This window comes from Pipistrellus hanaki (assembly GCF_964339955.1).
Source record: "Pipistrellus hanaki genome assembly, chromosome: 8".
NCBI lineage: Eukaryota > Metazoa > Chordata > Mammalia > Chiroptera > Vespertilionidae > Pipistrellus > Pipistrellus hanaki.
Genome location: NC_140510.1, coordinates 67,127,908 through 67,142,269, shown reverse-complemented (window position 1 = coordinate 67,142,269; position 14,362 = coordinate 67,127,908). Strand labels below are relative to the sequence as shown.

Below are 14,362 nucleotides of genomic sequence, written 5' to 3'. Positions count from 1 at the left end.
CAACTCAGACTGCAGGGCGTGGGAAGGCCCGGGGGAGGCTGGGGTGAGAAGGGCAGAAGCGGGCGGGGTGGAATGGGGAGGGGACAGTGGGAGGCCCCGGGGCAGACCCTGACAAAGGGGCAGTGATCGGGTGTGGGCTCAGCATTGACAGGGACAGGTGAGCCATGTTGCTACAGCTGCCACTGCTGCTCTTCTTACTGGTGGCCCCGCAGTGGGGGCATGGCTGCCGAGGGTCAGGGCTGGACCGGGAGCTTGTCCTGGCCAAAGTGAGGAGCCTGTTCCTGGATGCTTTGGGGCCCCCGGCAGTGACCGGTGAAGGTGGGGACCCTGGAGGCAGGCGTCTGCCCCGAAGACATGCTGTGGGGGGCATCCTGCGCAGGCGCTCTGAGCCTGAGGAGGAGGATGTCTCCCAGGCCATCCTTTTCCCAACGGCAGGTAACGAGGAGGGGGAAGTGGGGGCTCCGGGAAGCAGTGTGGTACACAGCATGGGATTGGAAGGTAGGCAGATCTGGGTTCAAATCCCAGACCTGCCACTCAACTGGCTTTGCAACGTGGGCCAATTGCTAAACCTCCCTGAGCCTCTGCCTCCTCATCTATAAAACGGGTACTGGTGCCCACCTCTCAGGATTCAGGGAGATGGTGTATTCCGAGTGCACCACTCAGAGGAGGGGTTAGGGGGATTTTCGCCTGGGAGGCGGAGGGTCTCTGAGACAGAGATATCTGGTGTGGGACCCTTTCTGCCACTTTCCTCTTATCTCCGTCTTTGCTCCCTGCTCCAAACCTTGTTTCTTTAACCCCAAGTAGCTGGGTCTTGAGAAGACATCAGGGAGGCAGGAGGAAGATTCGTTGGGAAAGTTTTCTGGGACTCTTAGTCCAGCTTCTCTTCAGTTCCCTTCTCACCTTTCCTTGTTCCGCTAACTCAGTGGTCGGCAAACTCTCGAGCTACATGTGGCTCTTTGGCCCCTTGAGTGTGGCTCTTCCACAAAATACGATGTGCGGATGCACACGTACAGTGCGATTGAAGGAGTAGCCTAATTAAGTTAATAACAATGTACCTACCTATATCGTTTAAGTTAAAAAAAAAATTGGCTCTCAAAAGACATTTCAATCGTTGTATTATTGATATTTGGCTCTGTTGACTAATGCGTTTGCTGACCGCTGCACTAACTCGGTAGACTTTCTTATGGGTGGACTTTCTTATGATCTGGCCACCTTTCTCTTAGGGAGGACCCTGCCTCCCTGCTTTTCAGTCCCCTTGCAGCACAGTGAGTAGAGCTGTGGCTTTCGGATTGGGCCGAACCCCAGCCTAGCCACTTAGTAGTTAAATGCCACTTTGCCTTTCTAATCCTCAGTTTCTTTATCTGCAAAATGGGTCAATTATTGTGAGGTTTATAATGAGATAATTCATATAACAGTACAGCCCCGGTTGCCACTTCCTCAGCTGGTGCTGCTTCGTGCTTGTTTAGGATAGCCTGTGTGCCTGTCAGGTGAGGATGCCAACTGCCCTTTCTTAGGAAGCACGTGCCTTTCTTCTCAGCGATAGCCTTTCTCCTCTTCCTCCTCTTGATACAGCGGGCTTATTTGAAAGAATTTACCGTGCAATGTTTCTGACATGTAAAAAGATATAAAGTATAGTATAGCAAATGCCTGTGTACACACCATTCAAGTTGCCGTTTCACACTATGGGATGAACAAAGCATTAAGTCTAACTAACAAGTCCACGAGCTGGTGTAGTTAGAGTGGCAGGGCCTCTTGCACGTTGCTGATGGGAATACAAACTGGCAAAACGACTGTGGAGAGAAGTCGGCAATGTCTTGTATTTTTGAAATCCTTTTATGATGAAATTACAAATGGAGGAGCCTTTGTCAGTTCCCCCAAGACTGGGGAGAGTCCCTGCGTCTGGAAGACCTCTCAGAGAAGTGCTTGGCGGGCTCCTGAACGGCAGCCGCTTTCCTCCTGTCTAGGAGGAGGGCTCCCGGGTTCTGCCAGTCAGGCTGCCCTCTCTCTACCCTCTGTCTCCTGCAGGTGTCCGCTGTGAGGGCCAGCCAGCTGCGGGAGAGCCGGCCCAGAAGGCGGAGGAGGGCCTCTTCACATACATGTTCCGACCGTCCCAGCACACACGCAGCCGCCAGGTGACTTCGGCCCAGCTGTGGTTCCACACGGGACGGGATAAGCGGGGCACAGCAGCCTCCAATAGCTCTGGGCCCCTGCTGGACCTGCTGGCCCTGTCATCTGAGGGTCCCATGGCTGTACCTGTGTCGCTGGGCCAGGCACCACCTCGCTGGGCTGTGCTACACCTGGCCGCCTCCGCCCTCCCCCTGCTGACCCATCCGATCCTGGTACTCCTGCTGCGCTGTCCTCTCTGTTCCTGCTCAGCCCGGCCCGAGACCACGCCCTTTTTGGTGGCCCACACCCGGGCCAAGCCACCCAGTGGAGGAGAAAGAGCCCGGCGCTCCGCTGCCCCGCTGCCCTGGCCTTGGTCGCCCGCTGCACTGCGCCTGCTGCAGAGGCCTCCGGAGGATCCCGCCGCCCATGCCCACTGCCACAGAGCCGCCCTCAACATCTCCTTCCAGGAGCTGGGCTGGGACCACTGGATCGTACACCCTCCGAGCTTCATCTTCTACTACTGTCACGGCGGCTGTGGGCTGCCTACCCAGCCGGACCCGTCTCTGCCAGTCCCCGGAGTTCCCCCTACCCCTTTCCAGCCCCCCTCTCTGCTGCCAGGGGCCCAGCCCTGCTGTGCTGCTTACCCGGGGTCCATGAGGTCCCTCCGTGTCCGCACCACCTCAGACGGGGGCTACTCTTTCAAGTATGAGACGGTGCCCAACCTTCTCACGCAGCACTGTGCTTGCGTCTGAGGGAGTCCTGCTGGTGGGTGATCAAGCCCTGCCATCACCCCTTCTACTTCTCTGCCTGAGGACTCCCCTCCGCCCCACCCCTATGACAATAAAGAACCCAGTGCATATTATGTATATGACTTAACATTGCATCCTAGGGCTTCTCTGATACGGTCAGGGTGGCGGGGAGATCTGGTCTCTGGGAGCACAGGATTGTGGGATCTCAGGTCGTTCAGCCTCACCTGACTCCAGAGATCTGGGGTTCAGGAGCTGGATTTGGATGCCTATCCGGTGGAATCTATGATGCTTGGGGATGACACAAAGGTCTCCACGCTCCTGACAGCCACTGTGGAGACAGAACAGGCCTTCATGCCAGCTGGACCTGACATATCCATCAGGTTGTCTGCCCTGCTACACATAAAGGCAACTGAGGCACACAGAGTGCCTACCTCTAAGGTGGCCAGAAGCCCCTGCCCTGCCATTCTCTGACCCACCGATGGAGACCTACCTAAAGGTTAGGTGATTCATAGAGTCAGAGATCATGGCTTGGTGCCCTCTTAACATAGAGGGTCAGAGCTGGTCAGATCTTGGCTTTCTTGAGAACTTGGGTGGGATGTGAGGGAAAGATGTGTGTCTGAAAGTTGACAAAGGGAGAGAGGAGGTGCAAGAACGAGGGCTTGGCACTCCCTTAAACCTCCATTGGGTCTTGACGTAGCCCTTCATGAAGCCTGGTTCTTGAAATCTTTGGCTCCCTTGATGTACCCTAGGTATCTTTATTTAAAAATCCCAAATTAAAATGTTTACAAATTTAGAGAGAGGGGAAAAGAGAGAGAGGGTGAAAGAAACATTGATGTGAGAGAGAAACATCAATTGATTGCTTCCCACAGGTACCCCAACCTGGTACCAAACTTGCAATCTTGGTATGTGCTCTGACAGGGAATTGAACCCGTAACCTTTTTGGTGTATAGGATGGCGCTCCAACCAACTGAGCCACATGGGGCCCATCCACCCTGTGTATCTTCTCGTTACCCCTTAACTCAGAACTTAACGCTGGAAGTTTGGAAAGGCCGAGCCCACTACTAAAAAAATGTGTGATCTCGTGTGAATCTGGGTACACTCTTTGTGTACATGCTGAGTCCAGAGCAGTGTGCAAAGAGCCCCTTTCTTTTCCCATTGGGTCCATTCTGCCAGCCTTAATTGGCCATTGGAACCCCCATCCCCACTCCTTCGTCCCTGCTTTTTTCACTCTTCTCCCCTGGGTCTTGTTATCCTCCTGCCCCCCCCCCCGCTTCACCTCACCCCCTAGCCCCTGCTCTGACTCCAAAATATGGGAGCCACTGGTGTGTGTATGGGGTATGTGTGGGGGAGGGTTGGGGATGCTCAGGTCCCTCAAACTGAAATTCTAGAGCACTTTCTAATGCCGACTGCACAACTGCATGTGTATTTCTCCTCACAGACTGACTCATCAAAGACTCTCTCCTACTAACCCAGCTGAATGGGCATATCAGGTCCAGCTGGCATGGGGCCAGTAATGCCCAGGAAGGGCATGTGGAGGGAGAGAACTCCACCCGGCACCCTTTGGCTACCACCTTCCCCCTCCTGAGCTGAGCTGCGTGAGATACTGTACTGGGTGGGGAGAGAGTGCAGTCTTCAGAACCAGAGGGGTGACAGAGAGGGAGAGACAAACAAGAGCCCACGAGAGTAGCCTTCCCTCAGCCACGCTCCTGCCCTAGCCCCATCCCTGTTGACACTGAATCCCAAAGGAAACTGCTGGAGAGATCTGCCTGTCATAGCTCCCACTCCCAGCACCTTCATGTAGACCCGGCATCGCAACCGGTCTGTGCTCAGGGCTCCTGGGTTGCTACTCAGCCAGTGCACTGGGAAGGTGACTGGCTGGGCTAGGCCAGTGCTGGGAATGGGAGATGTGCCTTAAGCCTGCCAGAGCACCACTCTCCCTGTGGCTTCCCTTGCCAGATCCTCCCTGCCTGAGGGGGCCTTTCCCTGGGCTCTTCAATCCTCCTACTAGGCTCAGGATCCTCCTCCTTCTTGCTGGGGGCAGGGCGGGGGAGGGAGAGGAGGGGGGCGGCACCTGCGACCCTGTGTTATCTAGACTGTCCTTGTCCCTGGAATGTGAATGGGATCTTAGGTCTGGGGACACCACTGAAGGGCACAGAGCTCAGCACTAGGTCACTTAGCAGGCTGGTGCTGCTGGTGAGAATGTTCACGAGATTGAGGCAAAGCGAGAAAAGTGAGCACAACATAGTGTCTTTCAACGAAGCCAAAGGTACGCATTTTGTTGTTTAAAATCTTTATTGTCAAGAGTATTACAGGTGTTCTCCTTTTCTCCCCCAAAACGTATTCATTTTAAAGGGCTATGCTTTGTCCTGAAGTTAGCATTTCTCTGTGAGGGTGTGAGCCAAAGTGTTATTTCTTTTATGATATTCAGGTGATGGTAGAAGGTAGTGGGTTTTTTTTGTTTTGTTTTGTTTTAAAGTTTTTCAATTAGCAAAATTAAAACTTGGAAATTCTTATTTGGAGCCTAAGATTTTTCTTTGTCATTTTGCTGATGAAGATGATCCAATTCCCAAATCTGTGAAGCCCTGGAATCTGGGAGTCAGTCACTGGTCTGGGCCATGCCTTCCAGGGTCTTAAGGCCTTAGATTCTGCTAACTTAGCAAATCAGGAAGCTACAGTTGCCCCTCCCCAAGAGCACAGAGAGTGGCTAAAGACATCTTTTGCCCTCACTCCTTGCCACGAGACTAAGAGCAGTAGACTTCAGAGATCCTCTCTGTTCCCAGTGCTAGTCAGTAGGCACACTTTGAATACTCTTCATTCAGAGTCAGTTTGAATAGAAAACCCAACCCATATGAGCTTAGACCAAAAATAAAAAATAAAAATATCACTGTTTCATATCAAGTCACAGCTGGCTAAGCTATGACTCTGAGCTCCAAAGATGCTACGAGGATCCAGCCACAGGGTCTACATCCCCTGGGTCAGCTCTGTCCCAGGTCCATAGCGGCCTCCCACCATACTCTACTCGGTCTAGCAAGATGGATTTCACATTCAGAAGTCCCAGGAGTCTTAGTGGCCTGATGGTCCTGATTGGGATCGTGTTCTCCTCCAGGAAGGGTGCTCAAGGGGACAGAATGAGTTAATAACTTTGGTTATGTGTCCTACCCCTGCAGCCCAGAGACTAAAGCACACGGGCTAAATGTGAACAAGGTGATATCCCCAAAAAAGGGGACAGTTACTCCCCAAAAGGGGTAGAGGCTAGAGAAAAGTACTGTTGGTTTCTTTTCCAAGCTATCTCTCCCCTCAAGCCCTTTCTCTCTCCCTACATAGACACCAATTGGCCATGTAGGGGCAATTCTTGATCTGGCAATTTAGCAGTCTCTGTAACCAGTCATTTCCTAACCTTCCATCCAGGGCATGCCCACCTGGCTGCCAGAGGATACTTCTTTTGTGAGCATGTCCCTTATCTACACAAAGTTCAATCCACTTTGTGTGGTATTTGTGCCCTTTACAACTGACCCTAAATCCATTCTTGCAACCTGATCCTATATCCATTCCTCCCTTCCTCTCCCCACCTAACCACACACACAAGCTCAGATACAGCATGTTATTCTCAAGCTGCCATGTATCTCCAGTATGTCTCTTTTCCCCAGGCAATGGCTCCTTTAAAATCCAATCCTGATGTCATCTCTTCTGTGACCCTCCTTGACCCCCAGGTGGTAGAGTCATCCACTCGTTCCTCACTGCTTCCTGGGCACATTGATATATATATATATATATATATATATATATATATATATATATATATATATATATATTTTTTTTTTTTTTTTACTTTATTTTTTTATTTTTTATTAGGCACATTGCTTTTTAATGCCGATTTTAAAAAAATGTTACTTGGCCCTCAGTTGGTTTGGCTCAGTGGACAGAGTGTCAGCCTGCAGACTGAAGGGTCCCAGGTTCAATTCCAGTAAAGGGAATATGCCCGGGTTGAGGGCACAATCCCCAGTAGGGGCATGCAGAAGGCAGCCAATCAATGATTCTCTCTTATCATTGATGTTTCTATCTCTCTCTTCTTTCCTCTCTGAAATCAATAAAAATACATTTTTAAAAACATAAAAATAATAAAAAAATGTTACTTGTTTTTTTATTTCATAGGTAGCACATAGATACAGTCTAATAATAAAGATTCAAATATTTGTATATTGTTTTTATATTTGAATTCAATTTTGAGTGTTTCTCCCAATTTCCGTCCCCTTCATAGAGGTGAGTATCCTGCCAGACCTATTTCAAAGTTTATATACATACATCTATCTTATAGAAATAGTCTTTTCTTCTCCACAAACATTACCATGCCTTATGAATGTGAAAAAATTCTTTTACTTTATTTCTGAGAGCTTTCTATGACTTTATTTTCCAATCCTACTATTGCCTTCCCCAACTTAGCAACCATGCTTCTGCCCCCAAGAAATAAGCTTCTTTTGTTAATCGCATTAGTTATATAACAAACATGTACACAGCACTGTGCCAGGCATATTACAACTAAAAGCTCATGCAACACTCATAGTAACTGATAAGGTAGGCACTGAGATTATTATGCCCATTGCACGAATCAAGAAACTGAGGCACAGAATTTGAACGTCAGAAGTCTTGTTTCAGAGTCTGTGCACCACAGCTCTACTCCATTACCACCTCACCTCTCCTCTCCTCTGTTCTTCCAACCTGCCTGCTGGAGAGACAAATCTATTTGTGTCCATTGATAAGGGGGGGTGTCCCAGCTCCAGGACACTTGTGCAGACAGCAGTCACTTTTTATTTTTGGCAATAAATTTTAATCTGAAATTTCTTATCCCCTTTTAAAAATTTATTCTCAGTGAAAACATTTTTTACTGGTAAGCAGACACTTCAAACTTTTTTTTAAAATTAGATATGTTGTGCAAAATGACTGACCTTATACACGGTTGTCTAACTGCTTGTTACACAATGTTTTTTGAGATGATTAAAAGTAACAGTGACTGCAGAAAAAAAAAAAAAAAGAAATTGAGGAAAACAGCTCTAAATGAAGCAAAACACCATGTAGCATTTGTGAAAGTGTTGCTTTTCCCTCCTGGATGTTTCGCTTCTCTCCTAAGGTAAACCTCTGTGTTTTGGAAGACTATGATAGACCAAACGGCACTTGTCTTTGTTTGCACATCTATAGGCATTCCGCCTAACTGATTTAAAAATCCCTACAAGAGCTTGACAGGTGTGGCTCAGTGTTTGAGTGTTAACCTTTGAACCAAGAAGTCCCTGGTCTGATTCCCAGTCAGGGCACACACACGGGTTGTGGGCTCGACCCCAGTCAGGGGTGTGCAGGAGGCAGTCAATCAATGATTTTCTATCATCATTGATGTTTCTATTTCCCTCTCCCTCTCCCTTCCTTTCTGAAATAAATTTTAAAAGAAGATGGAAGAAGGAGGTCACAATCCAAGGAATACATGCAGCCGTTGGAATCTGGAAAGACAAGGAACACCACCCCCCATCCCCACCCCCACCAAAAAAAAAAAAAAAAAAAAAAAAGGAAAATATTCACAGTACAATTTCCTGAGATGTTAACAACAGGAGGTTTAGCGGTAAACTGACTCACATTCACACGTACCCTCCTTTGTCCCTTGAGAGACAAGGGGCTGATCATACAGGTATGAGAGGCTTGAGAAGCAAATTGTTCAAGATGGCACATGTTCAAGTACTGAGGTTTTACTGAATTCAATTTGTAATCTGGGGCTGGAACCATCTCCCATAGCACTACCTCTACCATAATGTGCATTATGTTTGTGGCAGGCAGAATAATGGCCCCCTCTCCCTAAATATATCTACATCCTACTCCCCAGAACCTGTGAAAATGCTACCTTACCTGGTAAAGGAGATTTAAGATTGTTGGTGGAATTAAGGTTTCTAACCTGATAACCTTAAAATAGGGAGATTCTCATGGCTTAGCCAGGTGAGTCCAATGTAGCCATGAAGGTCCTTAAAAGTGAATAGGGAGGCAGGAGAGTTAGTGTCAGAACGATGTGATGTGAAAAAGACTTGTCAACTGGTGGTAGTTGGTGCCAGTTTAATATCCCCAATTTAGGGTGTGATAAAAGAGGAAACTTTATTCAGTGCAAAACAGCTCAATTGTGATACAGCCTCTCTCACTAGACAGCTCTGCCCAGCTCCATGCTGGTCTGTTCTGGCCTGCACCGTCCCTTCCAGCCCAGTGTTTCAGCTCAGCCAGGAGACAACAGACTTAGTGATAAGGAAAAGTGTGTTCTCATCTCTCATAGCACTACCTCTAGCTGGAGAGGAGCTGCCTTGCCTGGCTGTGTGGCTCAGTGGTGGAGCCTCAACCACAGGAGGCAGCCCATCAATGATTCTCTCACTAGTGATGTTTATATCTCTCTCTGAAATCAATTAAAAAACATATATAAGAAAGAAAAATAAAGCGCAACTCGCTTATATAGACAGAGGTCCCTACCCCTAGCCCTGGATTGGTTTGTCCTCATGCAAATCCTTATAGTTTGGTCCAAAAGACGGTGTCCTGATTGGATGGGGAAAGCCTCAGTCCTATTGGTTGAAACTGAATTCCAGGAACTCCTTTTTAAGGGGTGGCTCAGATGGCACCAAACAGTGCGGGCAGGCAGTTCAGTGTGGGCTTCTCCCTGAAGTGCAGCTTGTGTGAGAAGCTCCCGTGTAGAAATGATTGCTAGGCTTCGATTTTTAAACATGAGCCCAGTTAGCCACCAGGAGCCCTTCTCAGTGGGTGTCTTTCTCCAGGCTCATGGGCTAATTTGGCTGTTGATGGCTGGGAAGTGGCAGTCTTTCAAGCGGGCCAAGACAAGAAACAGATGCTCCCCTCGATCGTTCAGAAAGAAACATGGCTCTGCTGACACCTTAATTTTAGCCTACTGAGATACACTTTGGACATCCGGCCTTGAGAACCGTGAGGTAATTAAATGGACGCTGTTTTAAGCAGCTACATTTGATGTAAATTCTTGCAATAGCAACAGAAAACAAATACAATGTTGATATGTGATTGCTGGTGTCTGTCTCTTCCACCGCACTGCCAGCTTCTGCAGAACAAGAGCCACATTCTTGTCGAATCCAGCATAGGATCGGGCACATAGTTAGGGCTCAGTAAATATTTGTTGAACAAATGAGTGAATGAAAGACTGCTCTAGCTTTGAGGTTCTACAGCGGCTCCAAAGCAGCGTCTGCCTTCCCCTTCCTTCAGCCATGGAGACCCTAAGCCAGTGGTTGGCAAACTCATTAGTCAACAGAGCCAAATATCAACAGTACAATGATTGATGTTTCTTTTGAGAACAGAAAACCCACTTCTGCACATGGGCCACGAAGTTTCAATCGCACTGTTCATGCACACCCGCACGTGGTATTTTGTGAAAGAGCCATTCTCAAGGGGCCAAGGAGCCGCATGTGGCTCATAAGCCGCAGTTTGCTGACCACTGCCTCTTGATCTCACTCCTCTCTTATTTCCTTTCCCCTTTGACCCATGTTTCACACTGCAGGTCTCTCTCTTGCTTCTCCTCCTCTCTCTAGCACCGTAGGTGAGAAAAATTGAGATGGAAAGTACATGCCATGCATGTATCTAACTTCGCCAACAGGCTTGTGGGTTATGCCTGAAACAGTGCCTTTCTCTTCCTCTCCTCCTGCTTTCCTTTCTCTCCATGGATGCCTCCACTCACATTTCCTACCAGGCGTTCGTTCATTCTTTTCCCGAGTGCTTGAATGGGGAATGCAGGCTTCACCTCATCTCTTCCTTTCTGGATTCTGAATGAAGCACAGGGTCCTATCTGTCTATGGTCCTTTGTAACCCCCCTTCTCAGATGACTCCGTGGGCTTTCAGGATAGACAAAGAAAAGAATTAAAGGCGCTTTCAGGTGACCCGTTTACTAGAAAGCCACTCAGAGAATCCCTCAGTGTATTTTGTGTAGAAGTGCAAAGTCCGGTCAGGCCAGGTGACCAGGGCTGCTGCTAGGTCACTGGAATATCATGTTCTTGCCTCCTCTCAGTCAGCCATTCTCAAGCCCCGGCTTCTCTGATTTCATGTGAAGCTTGGCTTCTGCCTTGCTGGCATTCTCTCTGTGTGCCCATGTTTAGTCTCTCCTGGAACCAGGCTCTGATGGGCTTGCGTGGTAGTGGTCCCATGCAAAGTTCTCATGCTAGACTTCCTCCAATGCTGCTTAGATGCCCCATATGTTTGATTTTTTGAGACTGGGTACGTTCCTGGTGTCTTCTGTGGCTGAATGGGCCAAGGGACACTATGTGTGGTAACTTATGTAGAAAGAACTGCCTCTGACCACTCAGTGTGGGGTCCATGGGCACCAGGCACAAGGACTCTATTGTGGGTAATAATCACCCCTCTTCATTCTTTTCCATTTGCTCCTCCCCCCCTCCCCCCATTCCAACTCCATGAAGATACCTGGTTGATGAAACAAGTAGATTGTACAATTTCACCTTCTTACCCACAACACAATTTTGGATGTAAAATGTTCATTTTGGAGGAGTCCTCCGGTCTCAGGGATCTGATCTGCTGCAGGAGGCTGTAGCCCCAGAGTGGTGAGGTCTAGATCCAGGACACGTCTAGCTCATATCTTAAAGATGAACTAGTACGTCTATTCCCCTCTGGATGGTCCAAGGTAACTGAAACAAGCAGACTTTGACCAGGACCCTGAGGTCTGTGTTCTCCGGTCACTGATTTTGCCATTCTTGTATGAAGATGCCCTCTCCTTCTTTCTTTTCATCCATACTGCCTAAGCTAGTGGCCAGCATACCTTTCCTTACCCCTTTGGTCACACACATTGTGCAGAGCCACCCCAGCAAACTTAGGAGTGGCAGGGAAGCTACCAGTGGCAGCTGCTTACAACTCACGTCTCTCCCCACGTATTATAACAGGGGGAGTGAAGCCTGAGGTGGGTGAGCTGGGCCTCGCTAGTACATCTGCTGCTGTGCTGGGAGGTCTTGGTCATGTGCTTGGAAAGTCAGCGGCATATTTATTTATTTATTAAACTATTTTTTAAAATATATTTTTTATTGATTTCAGAGAGGAAGGGAGAGGGAGAGAGAGATAGAAACATCAAAGATGAGAAAGAATCATTGATTGGCTTCTTCCTGCATATTCCACACTGGGGATCCAGCCCACAACCTGGGCATGTGCCCTTAACCGGAACCAAATCCAGTACCCTTCAGTCCGCAGGCCAACACTTCATCCAAACCAGCTAGGGCCCAGTGGCACATTTAAATTGAGTGTTATTACGTAGATCAAACTCTCAGAAGAGTTTTTTTTTTAAATATATATTTTATTTATTTTTTAAAATTTATTTTATTTTTTTTTAAATATATTTAATTGATTTTTCACAGAGAGGAAGAGAAAGAGAGAGAGATAGAGAGTTAGAAACATCGATGAGAGAGAGTCATCCATCAGCTGCCTCTTGCACACCCCTACTGGGGATGTGCCCGCAACCAAGGTACATGCCCTTGACTGGAATCAAACCTGGGACCTTTCAGTCCGCAGGCCAACGCTCTATCCACTGAACCAAACCGGTTTCAGCTAAAAATATATTTTAATATTTATTGATTTCAGAGAGGAAGGGAGATAGATAGAAACATCAATGAGAGAGAATCATTTATCCATTGCCTCCTGCACACCACCCTACTGGGGATTGAGCTTACAACTCAGGTATGTGCCCTGATTGTGAATTGAATCCTGACCTCTTGCTTTACAGGTCGATGCTCAATCACTGAGCCACCCGGGCTGGGCCTCAGAAGTTTTATTAGAGCGTGCTATCATAGCATTTCTCTGAGAAACACATTTTCATTCATGGTAGTATGAAATTATGCAGTAGCAGGCCATATATATATATATAAACATTCTAAGGACAAATTTTTTTTTTGAAATGACATTCCATGCCTTTTAAATAAAGATCAGTCTTTAAGAAGTGAATTTGAACCTTAAACTTTGAAGAATCCTTAATTTTAAAACAATGGTTAGCTCTTTAATTCTTCTGAAATGTAATGTGCATTGAAAGAGGGACAGAATTTAGTTTTTTCCAGATGGAAAGTTAATTGTCCCCAAACTACTGAAGAACTTGTTATTTATACCATTAAAATAAATTTTATTGTAATAGTAAAAAAAGAAATCCATGTAATCATGGTTGTTTCTGAATTTCTATCAATATTTGTCTACCTATCTCTGTGTCAGTATCATGATGCTTTGCTTACTGTGGCCTTATAGGCATTTGCTATCTGGCAGGGCAAGTCCCCTATTAGTGTTTTTTTTTTTTTTTTCCTCCAACATTTCTTGGCAGTGCTCAGGCGTTTAGTCTTCTAGAATAATTTTAGAATCAACTTGTCAAGTTCCAAAATCTTCCTATTAGAATTTTGATGAAGATTGCATTAAATTGAGATCATTATAATATTGAAATGGAACAATCTTCTCATCAGGAACAAGTTATCCTTTCATTTCCATAGATCATTTCTAATGTTCTTAAAGTTCTCTGGTTGTCTTCACATAGATCTGGCATACATCTTAAAATGTTCTAGGTATATACTTTATTTTTTTTCTGTTATGGTGAATGAGATAATTATTTTTCTTTTGGAATTTAATTTTTTGAAAAGACTTTGTTTTAGTAAAGGTTCATATGGCAGCAATTTAGAGCAATACACTCGAACTTAGGCAGAAAAAGTAAAGGGAGAATTCTTTGGAAGGAGGCCAAGCCCTGCAGGCCAAGGGCAGAAAGAGGAGTGGGCCTCAGAAGGGGGCTGGAAAAAAACACACAAAAAACCTGCTTAGTCTCCTGTTGCTGCTTCTCTCAGTAGATCTGTTTTTCTCTCCCTCTGTAGTTCAACTTTCCTTGCTGCTTTTTGTCCCACTTCCAACTTTTCTGGGAAGCAAGAAGGTGTAGAACAAATCTGGCTACAGGGGTTACCCATATGAATGGAGCAATTCTCAGAAAACTGTGGGCTGGGGAAGCACCGCTGGAACAGATTTTAGAACACTGAAATGTCAGGACCTTCAAAAGGTTCTTTCTCTCTTTTCCTAAGGCAGTTAGAGCTAGCAGTTACAGTATGGGAAAACTTTTCCTCTCTACATCCAGGTGACTTGATAAACAGGCTGACAGTCATCACGGTTATAGGCTTAACAATGCAACAAAAATATACTTTATATTTTACTGCTTTGCTGTTCACAACGTGCTTTCCCTTTAGCCACTCTTTAGGCTTTTGGTTCAGATCACACACTGTATGCCATAAACATTAAATTGTGTGGTTTAGGAGCATAGATTACCATGTCAAATATTTTGTCTTTAGAAAATAGCGTGCTCCAAATTTTGCAACTTGGTATAAAGATGATTATGAACCTACTAGGAGCCCCATGCACAAATTTGTGCACCTTGAAAGGAACTGTGGGCCTGGAGGCCGCAGTGGGCACAGGGGTAGGTCTTGGCCCATCCTCTGAACTCCTGCAGGCCCCTTCCACCG

The 14,362-nt window shown here is 46.9% G+C and overlaps 1 protein-coding gene across 2 annotated transcripts; it reads left to right on the top strand.

The window, feature by feature from the left end:
• Nucleotides 1-98: 98 nt before the first annotated feature.
• Nucleotides 99-2,967, top strand: INHA (inhibin subunit alpha). Of its 2 annotated transcripts, none has more exons than XM_084892472.1 (2): nucleotides 99-435; nucleotides 2,026-2,967. In XM_084892472.1, exons 1-2 carry the CDS (start codon nucleotides 165-167, stop codon nucleotides 2,856-2,858), a joined length of 1,104 nt encoding a protein of 367 aa, XP_084748598.1. In that variant the 5' UTR covers nucleotides 99-164; the 3' UTR covers nucleotides 2,859-2,967. The 2 variants fall into 2 exon arrangements, with proteins under 2 accessions (XP_084748598.1, XP_084748599.1); XM_084892473.1 differs by having other exon boundaries at nucleotides 435-498; nucleotides 2,026-2,958.
• The last annotated feature ends 11,395 nt before the right edge of the window (nucleotides 2,968-14,362 follow it).